This window comes from Rhinopithecus roxellana, chromosome 10 (assembly GCF_007565055.1).
Source record: "Rhinopithecus roxellana isolate Shanxi Qingling chromosome 10, ASM756505v1, whole genome shotgun sequence".
In the NCBI taxonomy this organism is placed as follows: Eukaryota; Metazoa; Chordata; class Mammalia; order Primates; family Cercopithecidae; genus Rhinopithecus; species Rhinopithecus roxellana.
In genome coordinates, this window is record NC_044558.1 from 107,333,088 (window position 1) to 107,350,363 (window position 17,276).

Consider the following 17,276-nt stretch of genomic DNA (forward strand, 5'->3'; position numbering starts at 1 on the left):
TAAGGGCAGAAAATAATCACTCAGAGTCTGCAAAAATGTCCCTTCCCTCTGTGCCAGAGGTTAAGCACTTTACTCTCGGCCCTTCCACGCTTCTCTACTCTGTGTCTTTTGCCCTGACTGGCCCGTGAATGTCGTCCTGTGGGCCCTGTCTCAGCTGCCAGGAGCGGTGTCATCATCATCCCTTGGCTTGTCATTTAGAACTTTTCTCTTTTTTCCCTCTTTGACCCAACAACTCTCCCTTCCCGCTCCAGAGAAGCCACACAGATGGGAGCAGAGTGTCCCCCAGCGAAGGTGAGAGCCCCAAGGACCCTCTTTCCTGAGGTCACACAGCCTGGAGGCCTCAGGGTCAGCATTTAAACCAGTGTTTCTTAAGCTGGAGTCAGAGAATCTGTACTCCGGGATCTGAGTTTTCTGCAAGCATTTAGATTTTTTGTGCTTTCACATTTGATGATAGACTACAAAACAGAAGCATACTCCAAGTCACCTTATAAACCATAGTCAGTCACCATGTGGCTGAAGAGTCTCCCTGGATTTCAGTGCCTGTGTGGGGCTCATTGCCTCATGGATGAAGAGCCCAGGTGGATGCAGTATCTACATAATGCCTTCCAGCCTGGTGAAGGCCACGTGACTCCACTGCCAGCTCTGTGAGAAGGAGTCCCTGTAGCCCAACAGGTAATCGTAGTTAACATTTAAGTAGCACTTACTCTGCTCCAGGTGTAGTTTAAGTGCATTATTAGTAACTTCTGTAACTCTTACAACAACCCTGTAAGGGAGATACTTTGATCGTATCAGTCCCGTTTTACCTATGAGGATACTGAGGCACAGAAAGGTTAAGTAACTTCCCCAAAGTCCCGCAGCCAGACAGGACGAGTCTTTGCAGTTGAACCCAGAGAGTCGGGTGCTGGAATCTGAGCTTACCTTCCAAATAGACGAAAGTGCTTCACTGGCACTTGCTTTGAGTTATAGAAAATAGATATGCAGCTGGATGCAATGGCTCATGCCTGTAATCCCAGTATTTTGAGAGGCTGAGATAGGAGGGTTGCATCAGGCCAGGAATTGGAGACTCCTGAGCAGCATAGTGAGCCCATTTCCACAAAAAATTAAAAAATTAGCAGGGCGTGGTGGTGCATACCTGTAGCCCAAGCTACTTGGGAGGTAGAGATGGGAGGATTGTTTGACCCCAGGAGGCTGAGGCTGCAGTGAGCCAAGATCATGCCACTGCACTCCACCCTGGGTAACAGAGTGAGACCTAGTCGAAAAGAAAAGAATTACGCTTCAGTGAAAAACTGCATTCTTGACTCTAGAGAAGACTCCCTCCAGATGTGATTCTGATTTCTTGGAAGCTGTTTTACAGCGTTGTTGACTATAGGTAATTGATCGTGAAATAATTCTCCTCTATAGATAGCCGAATTCTGTCTTACAGAGTGCCATTGACTCCCACCCCTAGTTTTGTCTCCGTTTACACATTTATTTCAATATTCTTTTTCTATAAATGCCTCTATTATTCAGATGCTTTTTTGAACTCATTATAATGTCTGCCTGGTTCCCTACTGAATTATGAGTGAAATAAAATCTTGAATGTGTTCGTTTTGCTATCTGTATGAGAGCCATGATTTTACCCTCTTGAAAATTATTTTTTAACAAAGGAATTTCTCAGCTGGGCACGGTGACTCATGCCTGTAATCCCAGCACTTTGGGAGGCTGAGGAGGGTGGATCACCTGAGGTCAGGAGATCAAGACCATCCTGGCCAAGATGGTGAAACCCCATCTCCACTAAAAATACAAAAAAATTAGCTGGGTGTGGTGATGCGCACCTGTAGTCCCAGCTACTTGGAAGGCTGAGGCAGGAGAATCGCTTGAACCCGGGAGGCAGAGGTTGCAGTGAGCCGAGATCGTGCTTCTGCACTCCAGCCTGGGCAACAAAGCGAGACTCCCTCTCAAAAAAAAAAAAAAAAACATTTGTCAACACTGAGAGCATATCACTTTTCCTCCTGCCTCCTGCTCCTTTAAAGGAGGTATGCATATGATTCACATTTGACAAGCTGCTCTAAATCATCTAACTTCACTCTACCATGGCAGATCACAGCTCTACATTACAAAGGGAAAGGATTTGGGGCAAGTAACAGGTGGTTTTGCCCTGTGGAGTAGGAGGGTTTGGGCCTCAGCCACCTGTGACCATGGTCCTGGTCAGTGCTGGTGGAAATGGTGAGAGGCCAGCCAGAGGCAGGAAGCCCTGCAGGCTGCAAGGTTGAGGTGAGGTCAGAGGAAACCAGAAAGTATCAGATGTGAAGGAGGCACCTCTTCCTGTTAAGAGCAGTGATGCCTTTAAAAGCAGACTGGTGGGCCTCAGTATGAAAGCACAGAGTTCAAGTCTGCAAAAAGAATGGCATTAAAATACCTGATAAAATTTTGTACATTCAAAATAAGGTCTGATAAGGATGGGAATAATAGACACTGGGGACTCCAAAAGTGGAGAGAGAGGGAGGGAGTGAGGGCTGCAAGATTACCTGTTGGGTGCAGTGTTGGGTGCAGTGTTGGCTATTTGGGTGGCAGGTATGCTAGAAGCCCAACCCCCGCCATTATGCAGTATGCCCATGGAACAAACATGCACGTGTACCCACTGAATCTTAAAAAAGTGGGGGTCCAGGCAGGGGAAAGAGAAGCATTTTCTTTTTTTCCTTTCTTCTTCTTCTTTTTTTTTTTTTTTGAGACAGAGTCTTGCTCTATCACCCAGGCTGGAGTGCAGTGGCACGATCTCGGCTCACTGCAAGCTCTGCCTCCCGGGTTCATGCCATTCTCCTGCCTCAGCCTCCCCGGTAGCTGGTACTACAGGCGCCTGCCACCACGCCCCACTAATTTTTTGTGTTTTTAGTAGAGACGGGGGTTTCACTGTGTTAGCCAGGATGGTCTCGATCTCCTGACCTCGTGATCTGCCCGCCTCAGCCTCCGAAAGTGCTGGGGTTACAGGCATGAGCCACCGGGCCTGGCCAAGATAAGCATTTTCTCATCAGATAAAAGGAATTTTTAAAAAAAGATTTCTAGCATTTCTTTTATGTGTTCTACATATTTGAAGCTCAGAGTGGTGGGAAATCAGCTAAGTAAAGTTAGGCGGATGAAACATTTTAACTTAGAGCAGGCCTCCATGTGCGTAATAATCTATCAAACGTGAATCTCGAGTACAACCACTTCAACTGTTGATTTAATAAAAGCCACAGAGTGCTGTCTGAATTACTCGCATTCCTTAAAGTGGCATCCAGATAAATAGGCTTTATCGTACCTGCCTGTTAAGACTTTGGACTTCATTAAGGATTCTAGGTATCAAGGAATTACTTTAGAAAAAAAAATCGTTTAAATTTCTTTTCTGGTGAGAGAGATACTCATAGATGAGTTCGTGAAAATCTGTAGCATTAGCGGTTTTTGGAAGGGCGTACCTCCCAGCACAATGGTAGAAAGTTTGTGTTTTCCAGCACCCCAGCTGGCAAAATTGCCAGCTGGCAGAGGCGCAGTGGAATGTACAGTGTGATTGTATGTGAAAATAGTTGTGTAAATTATGAAACTTGATCTCATAGTTAAACTACATCGAGTGGAACGAAAACAATAAGGAGAGCATTGTGGCAGCTGGTGGCCCACTGCCCACCTGTCCCCCTACCCAAACCTCTGCCGCATACAGCCACCCATTTTCATCGTGCAGATGGCTCTGGCCAGAGAGGATGGTGGGTTCCAGAGCTGCCTGGGACCTCCACGATACCCCAGAGTGACTTCTGGCGTGAGGTAGACAGGAGTGACTGATCTTTGTAGATGCAATGATAAGCTCACAGGAAAGTAGTTTTTCAACTCAGCTCTGAGTAATGTCTGGCTGGGATTTCCACCGGGAAGGCTACGTGACTGCCCAGTCATCGAAACTGGTGGTTCCACCAGGGTCAAGGAGTGGCTCAAGAGAACGCAAGAAGAGGAGAACGAGGCTCTCAGCACGGGGTGAGGCTGGGCACGCCTCAGACAGGAGAGGCTGGAGCCCTTAGTCACCTCCACTGGAGTGGTGTTGCGCATAGCAATTCCTCTGAGTGATCCTCTGATGGTCCCCTGTGCCTGCAGCTGCCACCCAAGCTCTGCAGCTTGGTTGAACCCGTGGGGGCATTTCTGTGATTCCTAGTGAACAGCTCCTTGCCTTCTCTAGGCGAGTTCCTTTATTCCAGAAATCTGTAGGTCCCCCCCCCCACCACTGCTCCTCTGCCTGTTCCCTTTCTACTCTTTCTCCTCTCCTTTTTCTTTCTTTCTCTCCTTCTACCTTTGCCTGAGGCTATGGCCATAGCGCCCATGGCTGCCACTTAGCCCATGTGTGGCCTCTGAGTAAAGAGGTGATCAGCCAATCCCTCCACACCTAGTAACATACTTTTTCATGTTTTTTTTTTTTTTTTTTTTTTTTAAGATGGAGTTTTCCCTCTTGTTGCCCAGGCTGGAGTGCAGTGGCGCGATCTTGGCTTACTGCAACCTCCATCTCCTGGGTTCAAGCTATTCTGCCCCAGCCTCCCAAGTAGCTGGGATTACAGGCACGGGCCACCACGCCTGGCTGATTTTGTGTATTTTTAGTAGAGGTGGGATTTCATCATGTTGGTCAGGCTGGTCTTGAACTCCTGACCTCAGGTAATCCACCTGCTTCAGCCTCCCAAAGTGCTGGAATTACAGGCGTGAGCCACTGCAGCTGGCCTTTCTCATGATTTTGAACACAAGCTCTAGAGCGTAAAGACAACGGTACCCCAGCAAAGGGGGAATTTTTTTTTAAGCCAAGACATCGTGTATTGTAATAGTCAACTTTTGCTGCAGTGGTGCTGCGTCACAGGTTGCCGCAAGATCACTGGCTTACAGCGGCATTGATTTTTCTCATAGGTCAGTGTCACTGATGCTGCTTCAGACACTGGGTGGGTGGGGCTTGGCTTCGGACTTTGGGTTGAGTTCAGGTCACCTCCATGTGTCTCGTTCTGGGGCAGCAGCTTCCTGGCAGCACAGGAGGAAAAGTGCCAACTTATGATGCCTCCCAAAACCCCAGCTCAGCATTGGGATGCTGTCACTTCCCTGCATCCGTCTCCTGGCCAAATGCAATCACATGGCAAAGCCTCAATGTCAGCACTCCCCCCATAGCCACTCCAGTGCAGGGCTACAGAGTCACCTAAGGAGAGGGGAGTTGAGAACGTTTAACGAGTCTGCAGTATGGGTTCTCATAAGTCATGCCCAGGACGTGGTCTCTGACACATGGGGTTGGATTGCAATGCAAAGTGATTCTGTGATGCACAGGAAGCTCCGAGGAGGCCAGGCAGGTGGAAACGCTAAGTGTGAAATACATGGATAGATGTTTCTGCTGCCCTCCTGTCCCATTTGGAACGTGATGTCAGTTGAAAGTGGAGGGTGGCGGTGGCCGACCACTTTCCCACCTGGCATGCAAGCAGAGGCCCAACAGCCCCTTCCCTGCAGACCTCCAAACCCACTGGCAGCCTTCTGCCCTTAGGAGCAGATTCATCTGAGCAGGCACTTAAAGTTTCAGAGACACGTTAAAGCTGACTGTCTGACATGTTTGGCCAAGAAAATCTCAAGAATTTGCAACAACTGTTAGCCATTCTTAGTGACAGTGAAGAGAAGAAAGTTGTGGCTCATATCCAAGTCATCAGAAGGGTGGTTCATAGGAGGAGTTGAGGCTGGTCAGCTGCCATGCATCCCAGCAAAATGGGGGCTTGCAAGACTCGGGAGATGCAAAGGTGGTTTTGACCCGGCAATGAAATGATAGTGACTGTCTTACAGACCATTGTGGTTAATACTGATTTCTGTAAAGAATATCCCCTTTAAAGAGCCCTAAATAAAATGCCCTGTGGGTAATTGGAGAGCGCTCCTAGTCTACTTTCCTTTAATTGAGAGGAGTTGTGGGGTTGACAATATTGGTACAAATAACCCTCCCCAAGGCAATTATTCTGGCTTCCAGGTCTCCCAGAGCTAACCCCCGGGTTGCTGTCACTCCAGGTTCTCTCCCCCACCCCCTGCTCACCAGGACTTCAGTGTCTCCCTCCCATCTAAGGGGATGATCCCCAGCTCTCTGTGCCACTCACAACAGTTGATCTGTGGCAAAGCTTTTGAGGCCAGTCTAGCCACCTTTTTAAAAATGCAATGAGCATTAATAACACAAATGGATGATGATGATGATGATGATGATTACTACTTAGAATCAATACCTGTTGTCATGGAAGTCCTCAAATGCCTGAAATTGAGAAACTGCCCAGGAGTGGGGAAAAATTTCCTTGAGAAGGCCCTATTTGAGCTGGGTCACAATGGATGAGAAAGAGTTCACCAGGCTCCAAAGCGAGGGAACAGCATTTTAGCCAGAAGGAATAGCATTTAAAAAGTTCACACCAGAGTCGAAGGAAAAGGATAACATTGTATAGGTTTTTGTCTCTTCGTGGGAGAAATTGCTCTTCCCATCTGTGCACCTGTGATGGTGGCTTTGACCTGCAGGATGATGAGTGCCGGGAAAGGGAAGGTCTCTGCACTTGGCAGTGATTGTTCAGTTTCACAAGCATCCACGGACTGGGCAGCTTTGAGCATTGTGTGGGTTATCAGAGTGCTGGCAATACAAAGTAATCCAGCAAAGTCCCTTCCTCGTGAAGCTCATCACATAGTAGGAAAGGCAGTTACACGTAGACGTATACCACAACCACAGGAGAGACATTCCAGGCACCTGTATAAAGTGCACTTAGCATGGGGTCCAGCATTTTAGTTAGAGACCGACTATGTTAGTTCTTTCTCACATTGCTATAGAGAAATACCCAATACTGTATAATTTATAAAGAAAAGCGGTTTCATTGGCTCACAGTCCTGCAGGCTGTACAGGAAGCATGATGTTGGCATCTGCTGGGTTTCTGGGGAGGTCTCAGGAAACCTGTAATCATGGCAGAAGGCAAAGGGGGAGCGGGCGTGTCACATGGCCGGAGCAAGAACAAGAGAGCGAGGGCTGAGGTGCCACACACTGTTAAATGACCAGATCTCATGAGAACTCAGTCACTAACTCAAGTGTGGTACCAAGGGGGATGGTGCTAAACCATTCGTGAGGAATCCACCGTTAGGATCCAGTCACTTCCCACCAGGCCCCACCTCCAATGTTGGGGATTACAATTCATCATGAGATTTGGGCGGGGACACACATCCAAACTGTATCACGGATCCACAGAGAAATCGATAGGATGGGCGGGAATAGACACTTGTGTTAAGTTGGGAACGGTTTGAATGGGGACCTGTTCTGCCAGTGGTCATGTCATTAATCATGGTTCCACATTATTCCCCATGCAACGCTGTCGCTCGCGGGGCCATATGTGGTGAACAGAGGAGGACCACAGGGCCTCCCGGTATTTCTGAATTGTGGCTGCTTACAGAAATGCAGCCATGAAGCTCCCGGTTCAGAGTGGCCCATTGAGATGGACGTGAAAGCTTACTTTTTATTAGGTTCACTGGGGGAAGGAGGGGACAGCTGCGTTGCGCATTCGGAAGCCCCCGCTCTCCCCGCCAAGTTCGGTCGGCATCGTGACCTCCAGCTCTGACCTGGCCTCCTCTCCCCACAGGTATGGAGAGTGCAATCACGCTGTGGCAGTTCCTGTTGCAGTTGCTGCTGGATCAGAAACATGAGCATTTGATCTGCTGGACCTCGAACGATGGTGAATTCAAGCTCCTCAAAGCAGAAGAAGTGGCCAAGCTGTGGGGACTCCGAAAAAACAAAACAAATATGAACTATGATAAGCTGAGCAGAGCCCTGCGATACTATTATGACAAGGTAAACCCTTGGCCTTGCATGAGGCCGTCTTGGGGAGGGTGGAATCCCCTCTGAGTAGTTCCCTGATGAAAGAAGATAATAGCATGCTATGAATCAAATTAGGGAATAAAACAGGGGCAGTGTACGCCTTCTTTTTGGAGAAAAACTGTGCTGTAGGGATTTCCCCACCCTCTGGAAGCCCTTTGGATGTTACTGAGGGTCACATTTTGTTTCTTCTGCATTTTCGTCTGAGTTTGCTGAAGAACTTTGCTAACAATAGAAATGAGATGCAGGCAGGCTCTGGGGCTTTCCTCATGTTGAATTGGTCGAATGACAGAATGCATATTAAAATCCAGAAAGTCTGTTTATCCTATCTGCTTTGTGGTTCAATTAAAGGGACCTTTCCTGGGAGGTGGTAGCTTTGGCAAATTAGTTTTTAAACAGTTCAGTGCACCAGTATCCTCATTTATAAAACAGGAATCAGCATAGGAATAATAATAGGAATAGGAATCCTGGCTCAGGATTGTTGTGATGACCAGCCGAGCCATTACGTGTTAAGTACGTAGAACACTGCTTGGTACCTGGTGCTTGCAGCTTCATGGGAAACTTCCCTAGTTGGAAGAAAAAACACGTTCATTTTTAAGTCATAGAGATGAGGCAGAGCGCTTTGTTAAGTGATAGTATAATGTGGTTGCCAAAACCAGGACAGTTGGGGTGAGTTTTAATGCATTTCTGGAAAAGCAATTTTAACGTGCTTGCTAGTGCAAAATTATTGCTATGTAGGAGAACCATTTCTGGCCTGTAATTGTTGACCATTTCATTTTGAATCTGTTGTTGCTGAATATTTAGTCTCTAAGATATAAAGAGCTAGAGCCATGATAATGGTAAGCTTTTGTTCTGGTTTTATTATTCATATTAAAAGGTGAATTAAAAACTGATTTAAATATTAGTTCCTGACCTATATTTAGGGCCTGCTGTCTGCCAGCCTCTTTGGAATTTAAGACATAAGGATTATACATTTCAGGAAGTAGAGACATCATTAATTATAAAGTATTCCTTTTATATGATCGTAATTGCACGTGATTATGTCATTGAAATGCTAAAGGTGCTCTCCTTTAATGTAGCAATTAATTAATCCTGACTTACTGCAGAGTCCTACTAAAATATAAAAGCACTTCTTGCAAATTGCACTGTCTGAAAGCCTCGCAGACGGCTTACTGTTTTGCGTGTTTCCCCAGGTTCTAAGTTCTGCAGTGGGAGCTGGGGCTGCTGAAGGAAAACACTCCTGTTGCCTGCTGGCAGAGTGCCTAAAAGCTGGGCTTTGAGACTCAAAAAGCATTTTCATTGTTTTCAATCAAGGTATCAAAAAAAGAAGTCCTCCCTCTGTGTCTGGGACTTGACTCATCTCTTCCCTGGCCTGGGCCTGGGGGCTTAAGGGTTGTGTCTCTTCAGCATGAAGGGATGTCCTGGGCTGGAAATGACTGCTCACAAAATTAGCAAAGCCGTTCCTGTTTAGACTACATCTAATCTCCCTTGGGCAGATTTTTAAATCTCTAGAGAGAGCAGTTTCATAGCCTTCAGTCAACAAGTATGTTCTGGCACTTTCTGTTAGATGTCTAAGGTGCTGTGCTGAGCACTTCTTCCCCTTGTCTCCTTTAAACTTTACAACAGCCCCATAGACAGGTGCTGCCATCATCATCCTCCTTACACACGTGAGAACACAGAGGCTTAGACGAGCAACCTGCCCAGGTGCACACAGCCAGTGAGTGGCAGAGCCCGGATTTGAACCCAGCTGGTCCGCCCAGGTTCCCAGCCCAAAGGCACACACACACCCTGCCTTCTGGGCCATTCATTTCCTTTCCCTTTGAATGTCTTGAGTTCCAGGTAGGCAGTCAGGCTGTCCAAAGGGTATTACAACCTAAGAAGTTTTGTTTATTACCAAGAGCCTCAGGCTAGGCATGGTGCCTCACATCTAATCCCAGCACTTTGGGAGGCTGAGGCAGGAGGATCACTTGAGTCCAGGAGTCCGAGACCAGCTTGGGCAATATGGCGAGACCCTGTCTCAACAAAGAATTAAAAATTAGCCAAGTGTGGAAGTGCATGCCTGTAGTCTCAGCTACTTGGGAGGCTGAGGTGGGAGGATCAGTTGAGCCTGGGAGTTTGAGGCTGCAGTGAGCTGTGATTGCACCACTGCACTCCAGCTTGGGCAACAGAGGGAGATCCTGTCTCTTAGGGAAAAAAAAAAAAAAAAAAAAAAAGGAAACAACTTCAGTATTGAAAAATCCCAGCAAACGATGTGCATCAGGTAGAGTCCAAGGTCAGGAGTCCAGGTGGCTGGTGTGGCCTGCCTGCCTGCACTGCCCCTTTCTCTCTTGCCGGACAGAACATGGGGACTGGCCACATGACCTGTGAGCAGCCCCAAGCATCGAGCTGGAGCTGGCAGTAAGGGCAGGAGCAGCCTCTTATCCTGTTGTGTCATGTAGTCTTTGGCCACCAGAAGAAATTGCTTCATGTCTTTCCTTCTACAGATATACCTGTCCACATGCACACACACACGAGTATACACATACACACCTGTCCACATGCACACACCCATGCCCACATGCACACACGCCCACATGTACACACCCATGCCCACATGCACACACCCATGCCCACATGCACACACACATGCCCACATAGAAACACCTATGCACACATGCGCACACCCATGCCCACATGCACACACATGTCCCCATGTACACACCCATGTCCCCATGCACACACCCATGCCCACATGCACACACGTCCGCATGCCCACACAAATGTCCGCATGCACCCACAGATGTCCACATGTACACACCCATGCCCACATGCACACACCCATGCCCACATGTACACACATGCCCACATGCGCACAGATGTCCACATGTGCACACCCATGCCCACATGCACACACTCATGCCCACATACATACACATGCCCACATGCACAGATGTCCACATGCGCACACATATGCCCACATGCACACACCCATGCCCACATACATACACATGCCCACATGCACAGATGTCCACATGCACACACATATGCCCACATGCACACACACCCACATGTACACACACATCCGCATGCGCAAGGCATGCCCACATGTGCACACCCATACCCACATGCACATATCCATGTCCACACGCACACGCATGTCCGCATGTACACACCCATATCCACATGCACACACGTCCACATGCACACACCCATGCCCACATGCACACATAGATGTACACATGTACACACCCATGCCCATACATGCACACACATGTCCACACAGATGTACACATGTGCACATACATGCCCACACATATGTCCACATGCACACACATGTACACATGCATATGCACATGCCCACAGACATGCCCACTTGCACACACACATGTCCACATGCACACACGGCTATTGCCATATGCACACACATACGTGCACGTGCACACATGTAGATGTGCACACATGGCTGTTTGATTCTTCCTTATGAAATGCTCTCAAGTGGTAGGATGGAAAGTTAGACTCTTAATACAGTTTATAAAGAAAAGAGGGAGAGGAAGGAAGATGAGAAAAGAGATGGGTGAGGGAAATGGAGGGGAGAGGAAAAAAAGGGGATGGAGAAAGGGAGGAAGACGAGGCATGTCAAAAAAAGGTGATGAAAACTACACTGTATTTGTCATTTTCCGATGACGGCTTACTTCCGTTTTGCCAGCGTCACTCTATGATGATAGGTGTAAGTTGACTCTGTGTGTTGCCAGTGTGTGACCATTTTTGACTCACAGAAATGGCGGTCTTAAGTGGCTTGGCCTCTCGCTTGAGAGAAAGATTGGAGCAGAGTCTTTGTGGATGCGAAGCCACCTGGGCCACTGCCGTGTATGCCACCCTGAACTTGGAGCTGCCCTGAACCGCGTGTGTTTCTCAGCGCCACGTACAGCTCAGCCTGACCGTTTGTTTGCCTTTTAGTGTTCTCTTGCTTCTCAGCATCCTCCTCCTCTTCCTCGCTAACATTCATCCAGAGCCTTTCCGTGCAGACATCAGGTGGCTGCTGAACTCAGCAGCTGCCTCCTTTTTCCCGTCATCTCTCCTGTCCATTGCTGGCTGTCAGTTCTTCCCTCTTGGCTGCAACTGCACATCCCTCCGTTTGTCCTAATAGGGAATTTTTCCTGCTTGAGTAGACAAGCATGAGAATATCATTATTTTTATGTTATATGTTATATTTTTAGCAGAGAAAAAAGTGGAAAATGTGTGCAAACTTGCAGAAGGCCCTGGAGGAGGGTCGTCCCTGTGCCCGTGCGGTCTGGAAGGCCCCAGAGGAGGGTCGTCCTTGTGCTCATGCATTCAGGTTGGGGCTGAGGCGCTTTAATCATTGCTGCTCCTAAGAGTGTTCTTTTCCTCCCCTCTCAGACTATCAGAGCCAGGTGGTTACAGCCTGAGCTCCAGCCTAGATCGTCTGGGTTTGAATCCAGCTCCATGACTGTGGCCCTGTTGCCTGATCTCTCTGAGTCTCAGCTTCCTTTTCTGTAAAGTGGGTATAATAGTAGCTAGCGTCTACACCATGGGGCTGTGATGGGATTCACTGTGTTCACACATGTGCAGGGCTGAGAACAGGGCCCCAAACAGGGTAGGCACAGTGAAGCATGAGTCAGAATGATAATACAGATGATAGTTTCTCTATCACTAATTTGAAAATTTCAGACAGTGCATAGAAGAAAATTAGAACCTGGGAGGATCACTTGAGCTCAGGAGTTCAAGTCCAGCCTGGGCAACACAGCAAGACCCCTGTCTCTTTTTAAAAAATTTAGCACAATTTATTAAAGAAAGAAGAAGAGGCCGAGCATGGTAGCTCATGCCTGTAATCCCAGCACTTTGGGAGGCCAAGGTGGGTGGATCATGAGGTCAAGAGATCGAGACCAGCCTGGCCAACATGGTGAAACCCCGTCTCTACTAACAATACAAAAATTAGCTGGGCATGGTGGTGGGCACCTGTGGTCCCAGTTACTCCAGAGGCTGAGGCAGGAGAATCGCTTGAACCAAGGAGGCGGAGGTTGCAGTGAGCCGAGATCACGCCACTGCACTCCAGCCTGGTGACAGAGCGAGACTCTGTGTCAAAAAAAAAAAAGAGGATCAAAACCTTTGTTGCTACGTTGCTGCTCAAGCACATGGAGATAGGGAAACGCCGGATCTGAGTATAATGGCCCTTTTCACTTAGGGCCTATCAGGAGCACTTTGTCGTGCTTTTTAATGACTGAAGACAGGCGACAACAGTTTCTGTCCTCAGTTGCATATTTTCATATATTTACTCTGTTATGAAAATTCGACCGCGAAGATGCTTTCTTATTTAAATGACTCTCCCTCACCGCTCTGAGTCAAAGCTCTGGCACTGCTCTGAGTACCTACAGTTGGAGCCAGTCTCTACCTTCTGGGCTTTCTTAGTGACTGCTGGGGGCTTGGTATCCAGAGCCCTCGAGGTTATGGTCCAGCAGTCCCTTAGCCTCAGAGTCTCAGTTCACCCATTGGAAAGTGGCGATGGGAACAGCACCCTTCCTCGTTGGACTGGTGAAGATGAAAAGAGATGATAAGATGATGTGGACAAGGTGCTTAAGCACAGTATCAGGCACCCACTCAGTGACGGCTCATCATTCCAGTGATGCGTATTTATAAAACTGACTGTATTATGTCCTAGCTGTCTGTATACAGTTGCTGTCATTGTGGCCTTCTGGCTGCACCACTTTTGTCGCCCTGGTACCTCGGACAGGGTCTGGCACGTATTAGTTGCTTAGTAAATGCTAGACAAATGAGCAAATGGATAAAACACTGATGTGTCCACTACTCAAATGCACACCATTTATGTCATGGAAGTTGATATTAATGAGTGATTAAAAAAAAAAAAAGCAGTCACTGCTTTTTGTTTATTGTCTTGTAGTTTCCTAGGGCTGCCAGAACAGAAGACCACAAACTGTAGGTGGCCTAAAACAATAGAAATGTGTTGTCTCGCAGTTCTGGAGGCCAGATGTCCAGAGCAGGGTGTCAGCAGAGCTGTGCTCCCTCTGACTCGGTGGACTCCTTCCTGGCCTCTCCCCAGCCCTGGGCTTGCCAGCAGTCCCTGGCATGCTTTGGCTTGCAGCTGCCTCACTAGGATTGCTGCCTCCATCATCACATGACGTTCTCCCCATTCTGTGCATCCAGAGTATCTTTTTTTTTTTTTTTTCTTTTGAGACAGAGTCTCGCTGTGTCGCCCAGGCTGGAGTGCAGTGGCATGGTCTCGGCTCACTGCAACCTCTGCCTCCTGGGTTGAAGGGATTCTCCTGCCTCAGCCTCCCAAGTAGCTGGGACTACAGGCTTGTGCCACCACACCTGGCTAATTTTTGTATTTTTAGTAGAGATGGGGTTTCACTATGTTGGCCAGGCTGGTTTTGAACTCCTGACCTTGTGATCTGCCCGCCTCAACCTCCCAAAGTGCTAAGATTACAGGCATTAGCCACAGTGCCTGGCCGATTTTCCTCTTCTTATGAGGATATTGGTCATTGGATTAGGGCCCACCTTAATGCAGTATGACCTCATCTTAACTTGGTTACGTCTGCAAAGACCCTTTCTTTTTTTTTTTTTTTTTTTTTTTGAGACGGTGTCTGGCTCTGTCGCCCAGGCTGGAGTGCGGTGGCCGGATCTCAGCTCACTGCAAGCTCCGCCTCCCAGGTTTACGCCATTCTCCTGCCTCCGCCTCCCAAGTAGCTGGGACTACAGGCGCCCGCCTCGTCGCCTGGCTAGTTTTTTGTATTCTTTAGTAGAGACGAGGTTTCACCGTATTAGCCAGGGTGGTCTCGATCTCCTGACCTTGTGATCCGCCCGTCTCGGCCTCCCAAAGTGCTGGGATTACAGGCTTGAGCCACCGCGTCTGGCCAGACCCTTTCTAAATAAGGTCCTAGTCACTGGTACTGGGAATGAGGATGTCAGCATAGTTCGGGGACGGACAAAATTCACCCTGTGCCACCTCCATATACAGTCATGTACCACATAATGTCTACAATGGACCACATATATAACAGTGGTCCTATAAGGCTATAATTTCATATTTTTACTGTACCTTTTCTACGTTTAGATATGTTGAGGTACATACATACTATTGTATTACAGTTGCCTACATACAGTATTCAGTACAGTAACGTGCTGTACAGGTTTGTAGTCTAAGAGCATATAGCATAGCCTTGGTGTGTGATAGGCTAGACCCTCCAGGTTTGTACAAGTACATGCCGCGATGCTCGCACAGCAACGAAATTGCCCAGCGACACACTTCTCAGAACGTAGCCTCATTGTTAAGCGATGCATGACTGTATTTCAGACACTGCTGGGCTTTTTGTTTAGATTTTCAAAATTACATTTAAAAGGAGAGTGTTGGTTTCTCTCTATAAGTGATGGTTCGATTCAGCAAATCCTAAAAGGAAACTGCTCCCCATGACAGGCACAGCACCTAGCTTCTGCAGCAGGTATAATACTAGACTCTGTGACAGGTGTGACACTAGAATCAAAGACACGTCGCTGAGCCAAGTCCCCGGGCTGGAGACAGGTCCACCCAAGACGACTCCTGCCTTGGAGGGATTCAGAGTTGGTGGGAATTGAGCAGCTCCTTGGCCTAGAAGTGCACATGATTTTAATAGCTGACTTAACTGGGAAGAGAAGGCGACCCGGGGGGCGCCAGTCCCTGATCGGCAGTGCTGGGATTGGAGACTCTGATCTTTGTGCTCAGAGGCTCCTTCCTGCATCTGTGGTTCCGTGGAGTGCGTGTGAGTCTGGAGAAAGTCTGGAGGGCCAGGGTTCCGCAGCCGAGCTCCGCCAGGGAACTGCTTCTCCCGGGTAAGCTTTTGAAGAGGCTGCGGGGCAAACCCAATTAGAATTCCAAGAGAGGAGTGATGCCCCTTCCAGGGAGCAGCATGTTTTGCAACCCGGGCATGGATGAAAGGCCCCTGTTTCATCTGAGAAACACACAGGTCATGGGAGGTGCCTGTGGCTGAGCCTGTGAGGGGCAGAAACCAGAGCCCGTAGAGGCCTAAACAGGACATTTAGTTGAGGCCTGGGCATTTTACACTTCCCCTCTGCCAAACAGCTTTTTTCCTTGGTCTCGCTTTAAGCCCTGGGAGTTGGAGTTGGGTGTGTTACTGTAGTTCTGATGGTTTGAATTTTTTGATAAGCTTTTTTTTTTTCCTTAGGTTTACCTGATGTAACAGTAAGGATCTTTTGCAGATATTTTATTTATTAACAAGCTAACAACTCTTTCACTCCTTAACATCAGACAGATGGACCCTTCTTCTTAGAGTAGAGAAGAGCGGGGCCAATGCCCAGAGCATTTCTGTCACTGGCCCTGACAACTGCCAGGCACCTTATGGGCCAAGCCTGAGGGGCAGGAGTTCCTGCTGGGATTCACAGCATTAACCACTTCTTGAATAAGGCTTTGCTTTTTTTTTTTTTTTTCTTTGGAGACACAGTTTCACTCCTGTCGCCCAGACTGGAGTACAGTGGCACGATCTCAGCTCACTGCAACCCCTGCCTCGCAGGTTCAAGCGATTCTCCTGCCTCAGTCTCCCGAGTAGCTGGGATTACAGGTGCACCCCACCATTCCCAGCTAGTTTTTGTGTTTTTAGTAGAGACGGGGTTTCACCAGACTAGTCTTGAACTCCTGACCTCAGGTGATCTGCCTGCCTTGGCCTCCCAAAGCGCTGTAATTACAGGAATGATCTACAGTGCCTAGCCTAGGGTTTTAAAGTATACATCCACCTCCAGTTGACACGGCCTCTTCTTTCACCTCTGCCTTTTCCTCAGCCATCCAGCCATCCCTTTGAAAACATACCTCCCTCCTCCTGAGGGGCAGCAGCTGGTCGGGGAGACAGACATGAAACCAATTTTAGTAGAGAACACTGTGTAAAGTGCTGGCATAACCAATGCTGGGGCCTTCCAGGAGAGCAGGAGGGAAGTAGAGGCAGAGGGAAGGCCTCCGGAGGTCAGGACACTTGATCTGGATCTTAAGTAATGAGAGTGAGTTTACCTGGCTGAAAAAAGTTAGGAAGGGATAAACCAAGAAGGGAACAGTGTGAGCAGAGGCAGGGACGTATGGATGAGTTTGACCTTTGAAGCATAGCATATCTTTGAGTGAGGGCAAGATGTGGTTGGAAAAGTGAGTGGGGAATGGAGTGTGAAGTATAGCATGCTAAAGAGTTGGAACTCTGTGGTGAGAGCCAATAAAGAGTTAAAAGCTGGCCGGGCGCGGTGGCTCATGCCTGTAATCCTAGCACTTTGGGAGGCTAAGGCGAGTGGATCATGAGGTTGGAGATCGAGACCATTCTGGCCAACATAGTGAAAACCCCGTCTCTACTAAAAATACAAAAATTAGCTGGGCGTGGTGGTGTGCGCCTATAATCCCAGCTACTCAGGAAGCTGAGGCAGGAGAATCGCTTGAACCCGGGAGGGGAGGTTGCAGTGAGCCGAG

General features: G+C 48.2%; 1 protein-coding gene across 1 annotated transcript in view; it reads left to right on the forward strand.

Annotated features, from left to right (window-relative positions):
* The window catches only part of ELK3 (ETS transcription factor ELK3), a 77,156-nt gene that overhangs the window by 21,895 nt on the left and 37,985 nt on the right, over nt 1-17,276 (forward strand). Inside the window, exon 2 of the mRNA XM_010383888.2 lies at nt 7,596-7,804. Within this exon, the coding sequence (XP_010382190.1) occupies nt 7,598-7,804 (207 nt within the window). The 5' untranslated portion in view covers nt 7,596-7,597. The remainder of the gene's footprint in view (nt 1-7,595; nt 7,805-17,276) is intronic.